The 16,045-nt window shown below is 32.7% G+C and overlaps 2 protein-coding genes across 3 annotated transcripts; one reads left to right on the top strand and one right to left on the bottom strand.

Moving 5' to 3' along the window:
- Positions 1-981: 981 nt before the first annotated feature.
- LOC120258584 (GRAS family protein RAM1-like) lies at positions 982-3,288 on the bottom strand. The gene is made up of 3 exons (XM_039266044.1): positions 2,516-3,288; positions 2,326-2,419; positions 982-2,131 (listed from the first exon to the last, which is right to left on the bottom strand). Exons 1-3 carry the CDS (start codon positions 3,286-3,288, stop codon positions 995-997), a joined length of 2,004 nt encoding a protein of 667 aa, XP_039121978.1. The 3' UTR covers positions 982-994.
- Positions 3,289-7,188: 3,900 nt separating this feature from the next.
- Positions 7,189-12,569, top strand: LOC120257923. Of its 2 annotated transcripts, none has more exons than XM_039265223.1 (9): positions 7,189-7,388; positions 7,848-7,941; positions 8,580-8,647; positions 9,013-9,085; positions 9,646-9,749; positions 9,851-9,955; positions 10,788-10,887; positions 11,061-11,262; positions 12,410-12,569. In XM_039265223.1, exons 2-8 carry the CDS (start codon positions 7,858-7,860, stop codon positions 11,235-11,237), a joined length of 711 nt encoding a protein of 236 aa, XP_039121157.1. In that variant the 5' UTR covers positions 7,189-7,388; positions 7,848-7,857; the 3' UTR covers positions 11,238-11,262; positions 12,410-12,569. The 2 variants fall into 2 exon arrangements, with proteins under 2 accessions (XP_039121157.1, XP_039121156.1); XM_039265222.1 differs by lacking the exon at positions 7,189-7,388 and adding an exon at positions 7,526-7,571.
- The last annotated feature ends 3,476 nt before the right edge of the window (positions 12,570-16,045 follow it).

Below are 16,045 nucleotides of genomic sequence, written 5' to 3'. Positions count from 1 at the left end.
TGGTTTTTAGGGTAGTTATGAATATATGTGCATATCAAAATGTTGGGTTGTTAAGATACATTATACTCAAAAGATAAGTATGACTATGTTATTAGAAAAAAAACTGATTGAAGAATAAATTTATCTAAAAAATTAGAATACCTAAAATAAAGTGGCACCTATTAGTGACAAGTTGAGAGAGAATAGTTTGAAATGGTATGGACATATCCTAAGAAACCCCGTAAATAAATTCATAAAGACGGTAGAAGTGTTTCAAATGAAGAGTTATAAAAAAAAGGTAAGGATAACTTTAAAAATGTTTGATAGGAATTTTATATATTGATATTTTTATTTCTGATTTACTTAGTTCTTTAAATTTTAATATAATAACATAAAAGAAAAAAAAAATCATATAATACATGTCTTTATTTTTTAATAGAATAACATAAATGAGAAAAATTCATATAACCAGTGTGAAATAAATAGGACTATCAGCTTTTATTCTGGTGTTCTTATAATTGAACTACTTGCACTTGAATTCTATCAAGTTGCCCGGACGGCACTGATAACCATGCGCAAGATATGGATGGTATATAACTAAACGAAATACATTTAATTAAAGAAATCCCAGTTCATTTGTATTGGAGCAAGGTAGCCCCATAATTAATTTGGTTTTAGACTTTGACTGATCAGTCAGTAGATAAGTCATCCATCTAAATCTAGTGTAACTTTTGCAAACAAATTAATAATCCACCTATATTATAAAAACCTTCAAATTAAACAACACAACACAATGGCATATATATATATATATATATAAGCCATATCTGGCAAATTTACATAACAAATCAAACTAATACCCTTGACGTTTACTATTCATTTTTCTCTTTTCTTTATGCATGCACGTACCCAAGATAGAAACACAAAACACAAAACACAACACGATTCAGAACTTTCACATGTGAAAGCAAAAAGAAAAGAAAATAATAATAATAAAAAAAAAACCTACAAAACATTAGCAACGCCATGCTGAAGCAGCGATGATAGCTCTATCCTGCCACCCTAGAAGCAAGCAACCCTTATCCTCTGTAAGTCTATAACCATCACAAGAGTACAATCCCAGGAGTATCTTAGATTGAGTCACTGCATTTGCACTTAAGGGCACTCCTTTGAATCCTTTCCCTTCCATCACCTTCCTCCATTTCTCCAGTCTCTCATGCCTTTCCAAACGTTCAGCCCCCTCGCATGCCACAATGTTCCTAATCTCCGGCGCAAACACGTACTGCTCGACCTTGGCACGCGCCACGGAGTCACTAGGGAACGTGGCGTCCAAAGAATCAAAGATGGCCGAGTAGTAATGCAGTGCTTCAAGAAACCTGCCCAAGAAGTGTGGGCCATTGTGGCTTGCTTCTTTTTCTACTAACGTGACAATACTTGGTGCCTGGTCACGAAGCATGCCGACTAAACCGCCGATGCTGGAGCCGGCCACACTGTGAAGCCGGCACACGGAGTTCACGGCCAGCGCCTCGCCAACTCGGCGGTGTAGCATGTGGGGTTGCAAGTCCTCGAGACGTTCACCAACTGCGTGGAACTCGAAGGGGACGCGGAGAGAGTGGGCGAGTTCGGCAAGATGGCGGCCGGTTTCACGTACACGGTCGAGTGAAGGGCCGACACCGGTGATGCGGAGGAATGGGGCGCCGCCAGGCCGTGCAGCTAGGGCTTGCAGGAAGGCAGGCCATTGGTAGCCTTGGTGTATGTCAAGGTCGATGACGTGCACTCGTTCTTCAGCTTCGAAGGCTTCGAAGATGGCTTGGTTGGCGGTGAAGTGGGCGAACTTGATGTAGGGACAGGCTTGGTAGAGTATTTGGTAGATCTTGAGAACGTCAAGGGAGTGTGAAGGGAAGGGTGGTGTTTTAGGTGAGGTGGAAGGGGAGCGAGTGGAGGAGGCTGAGGCGGCGGTGAGCGTGGCTGCGAGCCTCGCTGCTAGTGCGTCAGTAAAGCACGAAGCCACGCGCTGCATGGAGTCGCCGATGGGCGAGACAATGCGGTTGAGGTGGTGAAGATACCTTCTGGCTGACATGTAGTCATCTTTGGCTACTGCATCGGCGCAGGCCAAGAGTAGGTTTACCAGGTGAAGTCCACTGTCTTGTTCCTGCAATACAAATCGTATAATTATTAGTCATGTTTTGTCTTTATTTTAATCTGAATTCACGTTATTATGATATTAAAGCAGTCTCATGCACGTCCAACGCTCGAGTTACTCAACTTCAGGCCTTGTCTTTTGTGACTCATTTTTCTAGCTAGCCCTCACTACTCAGGAATCGGAATGAATAGTAATATTCTTACCTGTTCATGGTCGGAGAATATGGGGCCTAGCAAGCCATGATATGTAGGCTCCAGCTGCTCAGACTTGGCTGCGGCCACTTGCACCAGCAAGCTACTATGGTCAAGAAGATCCCTCTGTTGTTGTTGTTGTTGTTGGTGGTGGTGGTGGTGGTGGTGGTGGTGGTTCTGGTTCTGATCCTGAGTTTGTAACTGAGTTCCAAAGTGGTTCAAGTGAAAAAAATCCCCTTCAGGAGTCATCTGAAGGCCAACTGGACTTGCCTCAGATGTTGAGGTAGAGAATCTTGAGCTTGGGATTGATAAACATTCAAGCAATGACATGTCAAGAGACTCCGGCGAGCACGAGATACCGGACGACCTGTACTCGGTGTAACTATCTCTGTTAAAATCATCCAATAACACATCCATGGCTGGCAGTGCTAGGCTTTCTCCATGAACATACTGAGGAGATGAGCCACTAAAGACCCTGTGGAGAGGACTCTGTGACTTCCCTTTACTGTTTCCTGCCACATGAGATAAAGGTGTGCCTGAAGGTTGAGTGGAGTAACCTAGTGAAGTTTGTGCTTGCAGTCCATGGACGTAACCATAGTTAGTATTAACATAGTTAGAGCTCAAACCCATCCTCTTTGGCGAAGAAATCATGTAGTCTCTCTTTGGCGAGCACACCATGAGGTCCCTCCTCGGAGATGAAATCATAAAGTCTGCACCGGCATCAATCTGGTCGGCAAAGAGAGATTCCCATATGGAGTTGTCTGGAGACTGAACCTCAACATCGATGTCTAAGTCGAACTTAAGGCCTTGCAGGGCTGAGACTGGTGCATTTTGGTTGACCTGATCGTGATCAGTGATGATGACATTGGACTCAGACACTGATGCAGTTGGTGACACAACTTGCTCCTGTTTTGAGCTTCCAGTCTCACAGTTCCTCAAGTTCCCCACGATGCTTCCACGCAGTGGATTTAACATTTTCCCCGATAATGAAATTAAAAAACTAGCTTAATAACTTAAATCAAAAGAATGAGCTCTGATTTTCTCAGAGAAAAGCTTTTCTACTTCTCACGGTTCTGATTATAAGCTTAAACAGGGTTTTCTATACAATCAACAGGGCATTTCTGTCTTATTACTAATCAACTTTGTTTATGTAGAAAATATATGCATGTATATCATATTAAATAATAAATCAAAGTATATGACTTGATTCTTTTGGATCTATATACATCACCCAAGCCTCCTAAGAACTTTTCCTCAGGTTAAGAGTCTTTCTTTGTCATTTTAGTGGTTTGTTTTTGTTCTAAGATATCCAAAAACAAGTATGGAAATGGACAAACCATATAATGTTAGATTCACAAGCCTACCAAAAAGGAGAAAACAAAAGTTAAGTATATAAATATAAGAGATTTATCAAATGAGGCAAGGGGGAGAGTAGCAAGAGCTTTGGCGATGTCGTCGGTTGTGGCGTCGGTGGCGCCGACTAGGCCTTGGATTTGCCATCGGAGTGGAGTCCTTGGAGTGAACTCCTTTTTGAATTCTTCTAGGCGGCATCTCCTAAATTTCTTGTTCACTTATTTTACTTGGAAAATTATCATGAGACAAATAATTAACGTGCATACATAAACAGTTGTGGTCTGCATGGTGGTGAGTTATCAGGCGGTTAGAATAAATATTGAAATTAAAATATTAGGTGAAGAATATTGATAGTGAAGTGATGGTGATCATATATATATTATATTAAGGTGTGTTTAATTTAGGAAAAAGCAAGGAGTGTTTCGGTGAAAACAAGCTTATTCCAGGCTGTACGAAATCCATGCATGCATGCCTTTGGTGCTACGGTGCAAATCAAGTACAGACGATGTGGAATGGACTGATGTTTATTTTATTCCATTATTGTCTGGTATAGCTCACTAGTCTACGTTGGATCATTTGAAAAATATAAGTTGCATGTATTAATGGTCTCTGAATCATGCATTTTTATTATTCTATGTTTTTATCAATATATAGGCTATTAATGAATTTGTCCCTATCTTGAATGTATATGATCTGGCTCAACTTAAACGATGACTCTTTCATTTGGCCTTTGGCAATGCACACAAACTCGTTTAGTATTATTTGAATAAATTATTAGATAAATTAATATTAAACATTAATAACAGAAATCTTTTATGCAATATAGGCATTGAACCATGGTTAAAGATAAATAAATAAATAAATAAATAAAACAGAATCCCAAAGATTTGTTTTTAATTTTAATTTGTGAAAATTCAGACATGAGCAGTCTACCTAGGGATACATGAAGAAAGTGATCATGAACAAAAGGTTAATTCATATATTGGCATCACATTAATTAATTTAATCACAAGTATTTCTTTTGGTTTGTGGTTATAAGAATTGTCTCATTTCATTGCTGATTCATTTAAGTCTTTGGTGGACCAAGTCCTACGCATGAAGAATGCTTCAGCCTTCAAGGTGGGGTTGAGACTGCATGACTACTTAATTCCTGACCAATTAATCAAAATTATAATTCTCTTGGAAGAGTTTAGCCTAAGCTATTCCAGATTTCCAGTACCATGCACCTAGATGTCAGTTTTCCGACGGCATTGGATACACGCAAAACCAATAAATAAAATAAAAATAATAATAATAAAAAGCTATGTTATAACACTGATATTGTTTATTGACAAATTACTAACGCGTGGAATGCACAAGAAACTTATTTTGTTTTATGTTTTAGTTAGTCAAGTTAGCTTTCCCATCATTTTTGTATCTTTAAGGATCGTAACGGGAAGGGTTCCTCTCCGCAGTGATCATGATCGGCCATGAGCAGTGAGATAGAGAATTCTCAATTTTCTCTTTGTAGGGATTGTAGAAAATAATCTCTAGAGCTAATCAAGGGGCTGAGTCGAGCTATTATACCACATCTAGTGTTATGATACTCTTTTCTGTATTTTCCTCTACTGTTTGTGTGGAGGCTTGTCTATCGGTTCATTTTTATTTTAATGGTAGTGGTTTATTCATTTTTTTATCAAACGTCTGAATAGAGAGAGTACTCATCGCCTCTTCAATTCTTCGATCTCAATGGAATATTTTTTCTCTTTCGTTTTTTCTCTTCTTAAGGTTATGTTGTTTGGCATACGATTATTTGATTTAAAAATTAATATATTTTATATTTTATTGCTTTTAATTGCTCAATATTCAATTACTTTTTAAATATTTTATAATCAGTGAAATTTAATTTTTTTCTTATTATTACTAGTGTTATGCCCATGCATAGAGATAAATATATGCTAAACTATTAAAAATAATATTCTCACTTGGCATATTTGTCATGATTTTGATAATAATGCTTGAAACTTAATGAAGTTTATTTATTTATTTTTTTGAGAAACTTAATGAAGTTTATTGTTATTCAAATTTTAAAAGCAATACATTTAATTAAATTTAAAAGATTATTTATAGATTCTCCCATTATTACGAACAATTTTCTAACTAGTTTTTAGGCAAATGGAGTTAAAGTGATAAAAAATTACTCTTTGTAAATTAATAAAAAAATACCATAATAAAATTATATATATAAGATGAATTCATGCTACATATTATTTATAATTTGCTTTCTTCGATAAATTATAATTATTTTACTGCTAAATTACTAATACCTTTGTGGATTAGCAAGACAATCCCTCTAATATTTTGTAACTAATTTAGAATTAAATTACAAATATTTTCATGTTGTTGCAATACTACTCCTCTAATAATCTACAATTAATTAATTGAAGTTCATATTTTAACAATATTTTTATATCAAAGTTTCATTAAATTTTAGAATTATTAATATTTTCTTAATTATAAATATTTTGGAAATTATAATTTGCTTTTAAATTTTTTATACAAAATTAAAGAAAATTAGTTAATTGTTGGGATGTTTTTTTAGTTAATTATTGTAATTTTTAGATTTGAAGTGGGGCAAAACTGACTTTTGTTGTGCTATCCCATAACTTAAAATTAAACTTGTACTGTGATTCTGGAGCGATATTTTTTTTTCTGCTATACTCGAACACGTTGTACTGTACCCTAGACATATTTGAAAATCAAACAAAAAACATGAGGTTTGTGCTGTCCTGTCCCTTATTTTATTTATTTTTTTTTCATATGATACGAACTTAATTTTGATGGAACACTTTTTAATGAGAGTTTGACACGTGGCATGAAGCTTTACTACTTTAATATATATATATATATATATAGATATTGATAGATAGATATAGATTATTGTTGTTGTTGTTTTGTGTTAATGGCCTCATTTTTAATTAACTCAAAGTTGATTGGATTTTAAAATAATAAATGGTAATTATTTAAAATTTAAAATTTAAAATTTTGAGTATTTACGAATGCAAAACTTCTTTTTATTTAATTATACGTACTCTTGCACAAATATTATCCTGGAAGAGAAACCCAAAGTGACAAAAGTGGATTTTTATGATTTTTTCTTGGAAAATTTCAGCATAGTTTAACTTAAAAAAGCATTAAATAATAGTTGGCTTGTTGAGATTTTTTTTTAAAAAAAATTTGTGTTTTGAAAAAAGGAATTTTTTTTTAATGCTTAACTATCATTTATTAAATATTTTAAAAGAAGAATACATAGTCAAGGAAACATATATATATCTACATATCTAAAAGAGGGGCTGATTTTAATTTTGTTAGATATTTATTTTTATTTTTTTGCGAAAAAATAAAAATAACGTAAGAAAAATAGATTATCATATCTTCATCATGATATCATAATATCCTCAATTAAATTTCCAACAATCTTTACTAATTAGCTACCTTTCAAATCTTCTTCCCTGCTAAACCAGCCTCATCAAAGGAGATAACTTGGGCTCCAAGTGAGCCCATAAGAGCCTCGCTAGAACTCAAAGTCATCCGGGCTCGTTCAATCTCGGCCCGCTTAAAAGGGCCCGTTTATTAGCGAATGCCCTAATTCCTTCGATTTCCCCTCCAATGGCGCGACGCTCGGCTATGCATCACTGTTTGCTGTCCTTCTGAAGAAGAGCTCGGCACGCACTCTTTGTCTGGTTTGATTCTCATCTCTTGCTTCTCCTCCGCCCGTATTCGTAGTTGTTCAATACCTAATTGTTGCTGCATTCACGAAGCCCCTCTTGATTTTATATTTTTGATATTTTTTTTGGCCTTTTATGCAATTTTGGTGTTGATTTCATGTCTAAATGGAGATGGGATCTGAGGATTAGGTTTTTGAGGTTGGGAATCTTGGTATTTTGGAATCAGAGTGTTGTTTGATTGCTTCTCTGGTGTTTTCTTAGCTGCTTAGATTTGTGAAAGTGATGATTTTGACAACTCTTTTAATGTATTTCTCGTTTTTTTTTAGTGCGAATTGATTTAGGATTTCATGATATTTCTTTTAATCTTGCCTGTTCTGTTTCGGATTTGTATGATGATTTACTTTAAGAAAAAAAAAAATTAATGATTTGTGCATATCAGTGTATCTAATATCTTTTGAAATCTTGCTATCTCAGATATATCCTCATGGGGATTAGCAAAAATGAAGTAAATTTGAGGAGGTTGCTTGCATCCGCTCCTCAGCAGCAGAATCAAGCAAAACTTGTACATGTGAGTGGAACTATATACAATTACATAGCAAATAATGATGTCTCTATGCCCCTTGTATGTATTTATTTATTTTTTCACTTTCTAAATTATCATCCTTTTGGTTTTGACCCTCCGGGATACTTCCATGACATGGAATGGTATTTTGCAATAGGAAAGAGTGGACATGGATTTAGCACTTTTTGTTTAATTCCTTCATGGTGTGATGAAAAGTGTAGGCCACATTACGAAGGAAAATATATCTCTATTTAATTTAAATGAAGATTACCTTAAGTTTTATCAACCCATGGTACGAGAAGTGAAACGTGCATCATGAGAATTGCTACATTGGTTAATGACACATTAGTAACCTGATTGTTTTCTGTTTTTATGATTTTCGGCTGTTATCTAATTCTCTCAAAGATTATGATTCCACTTGCAAAGTAATAAGACAAAGGAAAGGGTGTTGTTTGATGAGCCATAAATTATTTTGAAGCAATATGAAGTAATTACTGCATTAAATGATGTGCCTTCTTCTATTTGGAGCAAAGTAATGTGTCATGGAAAAGTTGATTTTTCTTATTTGTTATATGTTTTGCAAACTACAATTACTTGGGTGCCTTGCTCATTCATTTTCTAAAGTGACTTTTAGACTTTTACAGTATATCACCACATTGCGGGAACAATTAGAGCAACTTGGTCTAGAGGTTACGCCAGAGGGACTACCTAGGTCTGTCATACAAAATTTTGTTTTGATATTATTATATCCGTTTCTTTTTTAACTAAATTACAATTTACTTGATCTCTTATGGTTGTTGAGATACCAATACTTCCTTTGGCTTACATGTGTTTGGGCTGGATAGGCAATATTTTTGTGTATTGTGAAGCTGACACTCGTCCACAGAGCATCCTCTTTTTTTTTGTTAAAGGATCTTGGAATAAAGTATGTTTAAGCATGAATTTGTTTTTATCTATGCGTAGTTGCTAATTTTGATTTAACTCCTTTGCACATTGGATAACACCCACCGAACATGTATTAGAATTTGTCCTTTTCTTTTCATCTTAAAAGTGCGCTTCATTTTCACCTATTTTCAGCATTTCAAAGGCAAAGTTGAATGAATACTCTGAGAAGATAGAGGCGCTTGCTGCCAGATTGGCAGCTCCATTGGTATGCTACTTTTCCCTTTCTGCCATCTCAGTTGTGGTTGTGGTTTTCATGGTGATACTTGACATGAATTACCTAGAATCTAAGACTAACTGAAATCTATTATTTATTGTTATTTATCATTAAAAGAAGTTTTTGGCATAATTTGTAATGCCATGCCTTATGCAAGTGCAGTTTATTAAATCTGATGCAAGTTAGTGTGTCACTAAAATTCTGAGGTAATGGAACTAATTATTGACAATGTAGGTTTAATTTATAAACTCTGATTTGAGGCAAATAAGTCTTCTAGCGCTAATGTTCAATTTAAATTTATTTATTATGATGGCTTCCATTATTTTGACTACTTCTAAGGTCTTTGGCTTTTGTAAGGCATTCAATGATGTCCCAACCAAGTGTGTAGTTATTTATTCTGCAAGGTTTACAAGGCTATACAAGTTTTATGTCTAATATGGTTGGTGGGATGCAACTGCTACTTCTTTTCTGTTAGAAATAATTCTGACTTTTGCAGTGTGTTAGTTCGTTATTTTGTTTAGGTTATTAATGAATAATGGAAATCTAATCAGGTAGAGCATACAGATGCTGTTGATGAGATCAAAGTTGAGGAAACATCTTCTAAGACAGAGGAAGTTGGCTATGGAAGCCCTCCTGGATTACGGAGGAGGTTTACGTAAGTGAATTTGTGATTATTACTACATACTATGCCATTGATCTAACTTATTATTGTCTTTGTTCTATGATATAAATTGCTTGGTGTATATGAGCTTTTAGGGCTCATGTGGAGTTGGAAGAAAATACTCGTGAGGCTACTGATAAGGATTCTTCAAACCAAGTTAAGCTGGATGCTGCAGCACAGGCGCATATTGAGAAACATCGGTAGGCATGAACCTTTAAAGAATGTTTATACTTGGTTTACGGTTTCCATGTACATCATGCTTGATTACACTATTTCTAACTATGCTTATGAGCTTAACAATTCATCTCCATCATGGTTTTTTTTCCTCCTAGTTCTTGCTTGTTATTTTTCGAAATTCAACTTTCTTTCCTCCCAATGAGGTTCGGGATTTAACTCTTGCCAGGTTTATTATGTTATCCATGTGATGCTTTAACTTACTACAGAAAGTATGATATCAATTTTCTTTTGTTCTCCTGAGATGACATTAGAATCTATGGGCATTTTGGCATAGTCATGCAAAACCACAGGGCTAAGCAGGATTATGTTTTTGAGTTTGGGATTTTTTATTAACTTCAGTTCCTGATTTTTGAGCTGCATACTGATTACCATTTTTATTGTTCCCTTGGGCTCCAGAGGAAAAGTTAAGCTGTAATGATCTGTGTAATTGATGTTCCTTTCTGAGACAGCAATTTAATTCTGAAACTTCTGACCTGTTTCAGCTGTGTATAACCTTATGAAAGATATTGTCAACAATTTAATTCTCTTCATTATGAAATTGCAAGTTGCATCAAATTCTTAACTTGTTTGCCTTCGATAGTGACTATTTCCATAGTAGAGTCCATTTTTCTTTATTAGATACCAGGAAAGAGACACATTTCATGTTGATTTTCCAATAGGCTCTCTGGTTTTTTTGGTGTTTTTATTTTCTACAGTTATTTCAGATTTTAGATTCTTTAGTGTTTGATTCAACTTCCTGTTCTAGGAATGATCTATAGTATGCATTGATATCCATTGTTTTTCTCCTTGTGACAGGAAGCTTCAAGAAGATTTAACAGATGAGATGGTTGTGCTAGCACGGCAACTAAAGGAAAGCAGTCATATGATGAACAAGTCCTTGCAAGACACTGAGAAGGTCAGTATTTTTTTTCAAATTTTTATAAGTGATAAGTGGAGTCATGAATATAATAATAAAAGACAAAGTTATCAAAAAAATTTTCTGGGTTTTAATCATAAAAAACTTTGTTGTTTTGTACTATTCTGTATTTCATCATATCTCATGAGATGAATACTTTGTGGCATGGGCAGATACTTGACTCCACCGAGAGAGCCGTCGAACATAGCTTAGCAAGCACTGGACGTGTCAATGTGCGCGCCATGGAGGTTTATTCAGAGAGTTTCAAGACGACGTGCTTTACATGGCTCGTGATCTTTGCTATGATTTGTATATTCGTCATGGTTGTTCTACTCATTCGTGTCACTTGACACTGCAACAGCCCCCTCGTCATCAGTAAAGCTTCTTTTTTAATGTTGTGGTTAGGGATGGCAATGGGTAGGGTATGGGTAGGGTATGCCAAAACCCTTACCCGTACCCGTAACCCCTACCCCATACCCGCACTCTCTGCGAGTAAAAAAATCATACTCCTTACCCTTACCCGCAGTAGACTGGGAGATACTCAGCAGTGTCATTTGCTACCCGTTATACCCATTGTTCAAATTATCGAATTAAATTTAAATAATAATAAAAAAATAAATTAATTATACATTATATTACAATCTTTAAACATACGTCCATAAATTCAAAAATTACTGAGTTGATATATATTTGTTTTATCTTAAATTATATAATCACATAAAAACGACATTTATTTAGAACTCAATAGTAACTCTACCTTTTTGTTTTGTTCATGTTTAACTATCTTGGTTTTTGTTTTTAAATTTTTTTCATATATCTACTTATTTATATTTTATATAAACTTTCAAATTTTTATAAATATCTAGTAAGATTTTTGAATATAAAAAAATATTATAAGTAATTCTCATAAGTTTATATCCAATTGATTTTTTTATTAAGTATCTTATTTTTTTCGGGATGTTTTTTTATAATTTATTGAATAAATTATTATAACATTATTTTTTTATATTTGTTTATTTTTTTAAATTTAATTATGATTTTTTTAATATATATCTAAAAATTCAATTTTGATAATATTATCAAATATAAATATAGAAATTAAATAAAAATTTAAAAATAATATATTAAGAGAAAAATTTGAAGTATTATTTTTCAAATTAATCACCATGAAAAATAGATATTGAGTAAATGTTTAGTTTAATAAAAAAATTATATATATATATATATATATATATGAAAGGGTAAGAGTACGAGTATGGGTTTTACCCGCACTCTTCAACGGGTAAGGGTAAGGGTAAGGGTGCACGGGTAGGGGTAGGGGCATACCCTTACCCGACCCTGCACCGCTCAAAAACTAACGGGATATCTACTTCGCGTTTGCAGTACCCGGTCAAAGAGGGTAATACCCTCTTTGACCGGGTACGGGCTATGTGATACCCGTCAGGGTAGGTGACAAATTGCCATCTCTAGTTGTGGTATAGACTGTATAGTGTTTTTACAAGGGTTTCACTTTTCTTTGTAGGTTTTTAACATTACATTGTTAAGGTTATGGCACGGACAATATTACAGCAGAATAGCAGGGCATGGGTATATCTCCAGCTGGATCAACCGGTGGAGCTGTACCATTTTGTTTGAGATTTTATCTTATATATTTTTTCTAAATTTAGTCTAGATTTACATCATGTGTAGTATTGCATATTAAGATTACAGTAAAATAGGAAATGAATTTCATTTGAATAAAAATAATATTTTATGCAGTACATAAAGATCAAATTGTTTTAATAGTTCATTAAAGCTCAGATTATTAATATAAAAATCATTATTTATAAATATATATATATATATATTTTTTTTTTTTTTCATTATATCTTATTTTATAAATCAAGGTGAAATACATTGCTTCCTAATGTTTTTGATTTTTGATACACGTAACTATATGCCTGTCTTGTAGAATAACTACTTACAGTTTAAGAAAAAAAGGGTGTGACCGGTAACCACTTAGTGACTAAAAAGGCAACTGAAACAGATTTATTTTATAAAGGCACAACAATAAATAATAAATTTTTAGAGATCGGATACATGATCATGTTTAATTTTAAAAATGTACAGGAAAAATCACAAATTTATAAAATTTGAGGCACATAAAAATGTAAAGTCATCACCCGTGCATCAATCTGCCAAGGTTGTCAGGTCTTGTAACACAGAGTTTGTTTAAAGTTAAACAAGATTTAATTGGATTAGTTGGGCAAGTGACATGTTGATTTGGACTATCAAAAATTCCAAACAAATAGTTCCTAAAATGAAGAGACAAACAACAGCAACAACAGAAGAGTTTAAATACTAAAGTTTGTGCAATCTGGGCCTCTTTAATCAATGCCTTGTCCTTCATAATTCTCAGCCAAAGGGGTGCAAAAAATGGTTGTCAACAACTAAGATTGAGACTTTTTCAGTTTGTTGTCCCTTGATGCATGTGGAACTGATCAGAATGATTTAACATTTGCTTTATTGATGATTTCAAAGCTAATCAATTGGCAGCCATAAACCAGTTCTTGACTTTATTTTTCATTCTAATGGTCTGAGATGTTTACTGTAGAAAAAACTGGTTTTTCTCTTTAAGATCTATCTCTCTTTCTTTGTTTCTTGAATGGCTGTAAATGATTGATGGGGATGTCAATGGAGAACATGCTTTTGCAGTTGTTGCTGTTGCAATTGCCTACAATTTGCAGCCTTTTTTAACTTGTTTGTCTTGGCTCATTCACATCCATCACTGCATTATGTGTTTCTTTTATTGTCTTCATGGAGCCTTTGGCTGGTATAATTATTTGTCCTTTTGTTTTTTTTTTTTTAGCTTGGCATAGTTTTGTGTGGAATATATAAGGACTTTAAAGTTTAGGTTTTTATTACTTTTAGTTTGTATAATTTAAAAACGATTTATACATACTGAAAAACAAATATTGTACATTTGTGTCCATAAAATTAAACTAAGAAAATCAAAATAAATAAATTCATGTAGTTATATATATATAATAAACAACAACTTTTTTTTTTTTTGGACAAAGTCGACAAGCTACAAAGTAAAGGACAAACAAATAGAGAGGAGAAAGAGAGGTATTTCACACACATAACTCTCACATTGGACCCAAAAAATGAATTGTGATATGAGAGGTTTGAACTTGAGAAATCTAATCATAAGCATGGATAGTTACGAGTGCTATAAAAAATTACATTACATGTATTATAAATAAAATCCCAAATTTTAAACATTATTATTGTAATTCAATATATTACTTTCAAATAAAATTACATATTACATGTACTATAAATAAAAACTAAAATATCTTGATATTGTAAAACAAAAGGAATATATTGAATGTATAAAGAGTTATATAAAAATTGTTGCTTACTATATGTTAAAATATAACCATGTAAAGTGAGATCTTTTATAAAAGTTTAGTCTACTATAATATAATAACTCAAGACAATCTTTTAATATACTTAATAAGATGTACAATAATAAAGGAAAGAAAAGATATATATATATATATATATATTGAGAATATTTGACTGAGTTATATGGTATATGTATATATTTCAAAAGCATATTATTTGGTGGATGAGATTGGTCTTATGAATAATGATTGAATGCAATGGTTAATGTCTTTGGTCCTCCTTGAGATGCTTTGTTTCCTAATTTTCTAGAGAGATTCTTCTTCACTACTGTCACAGCACTAACTTTCACTATTTTTTTTAAATAATTAAAAACAAATTGAACTGCCTTTCAAGCCTCTCAATTTTGATGATGGGGAACTCTTTTTGATAGAACTATAGAAGAATATTCAAAAAAAAAAATTATTCACTGGCTGAGTACAAATTTCTAATTTGAAACTATTAAAAAATTTTCCTGTTGTGATATGTTTGTTCCAATGGAATATCTTATATTGTATATATTTAAATATTAATTTGTATTTCTTATATAAGTTATGTTAATTTTTTCATTGACTCGTCTAGCGGTATGTGGCATTAATTAAGAGTCTTAAAACTTGTATGTTTTTTTAACTGATATTTTTATTATATATACATGAAGATTTTAATTTAAAATCACTTTTTTAAGCCATCCAAACTCTGATCATTCTTATCAACTTTGAGTAATTCTATGTTATTTTTAATTATTGATTTAATAATTTATTTTTAAAGATATAAATATGTCCCATTTTACATAGACAAAAGCTTCAAAAATTAAATACCAATAAATTAACTCATCTTGGTAAAAAATATATACCAAATATCAATGAGTCAAGTCTAAAAAAAATATATTCCTAGGACAAGTGTAAAGCCAATATTTGCTATCACTTTCTTGAAAAAACAATAGCTCCAAACCTGGAAAGTGAAACCCCAACAAATTCTTGTCAGATTTTGTCATTGTCTAGAAGGAGCCTTGCCCTTATTCCTAATTCTAATTTTGAGACCAAAATGCATTACTTGTATAACTTAAATTAAATTTCTTCTTTCTCTTTTTGCACTACTATACTTCTCCCACTAAATTATCCAAAGCCAAAATTCCCAACCACTCCAAACCAACTTGATTGTTTGTTTCTTGTGCCATTATGGGCTTTTTTTCCAACCCACCTCTGGAAAATAATGAAATTGTTTACCATGTTTTTAGTCAAAAATTTACATTTTTCATTAAAACATATTATATATCTCTTCCTTTTATTTTTAATAGAAAATTCATATTTTTTTATTTAAATTAGTGATTTTTTTTAGTCTTCCACTTATTTATTTCCACGAGTGAGATACCAGAAGCCTTATAATGAAACAAAGTATTTTTACAAAATAAATTTAAAACCACTTATTTAGGCTAATGAAACAATAAAAGTTTTTATAACTCAGATTAAAAGCTTTTATTAGTAATTAGTGATATATTGAACATCTAATAATATATATAAAATAAATATTATACAAATAAATAAATAATTTCTTGAATTATACAAAAAATCCAAGTATTTTTGAAATTCTAAATGATATATATACACAGATAAATATTTGATACAAGTATTTGCATGTAAATAATTTTTTAACCAGCTCAACATGGAATTATTTTATGAGTGATATTTATTAAATTTATTAGTGTATAAATAAAGTTACAAGAAGGCGAAGG

Source organism: Dioscorea cayenensis, chromosome 4 (assembly GCF_009730915.1).
Source record: "Dioscorea cayenensis subsp. rotundata cultivar TDr96_F1 chromosome 4, TDr96_F1_v2_PseudoChromosome.rev07_lg8_w22 25.fasta, whole genome shotgun sequence".
In the NCBI taxonomy this organism is placed as follows: Eukaryota; Viridiplantae; Streptophyta; class Magnoliopsida; order Dioscoreales; family Dioscoreaceae; genus Dioscorea; species Dioscorea cayenensis.
The sequence above is the reverse complement of the archived record's forward strand: the minus strand, read 5'-3'. Positions and strand labels throughout refer to the sequence as shown.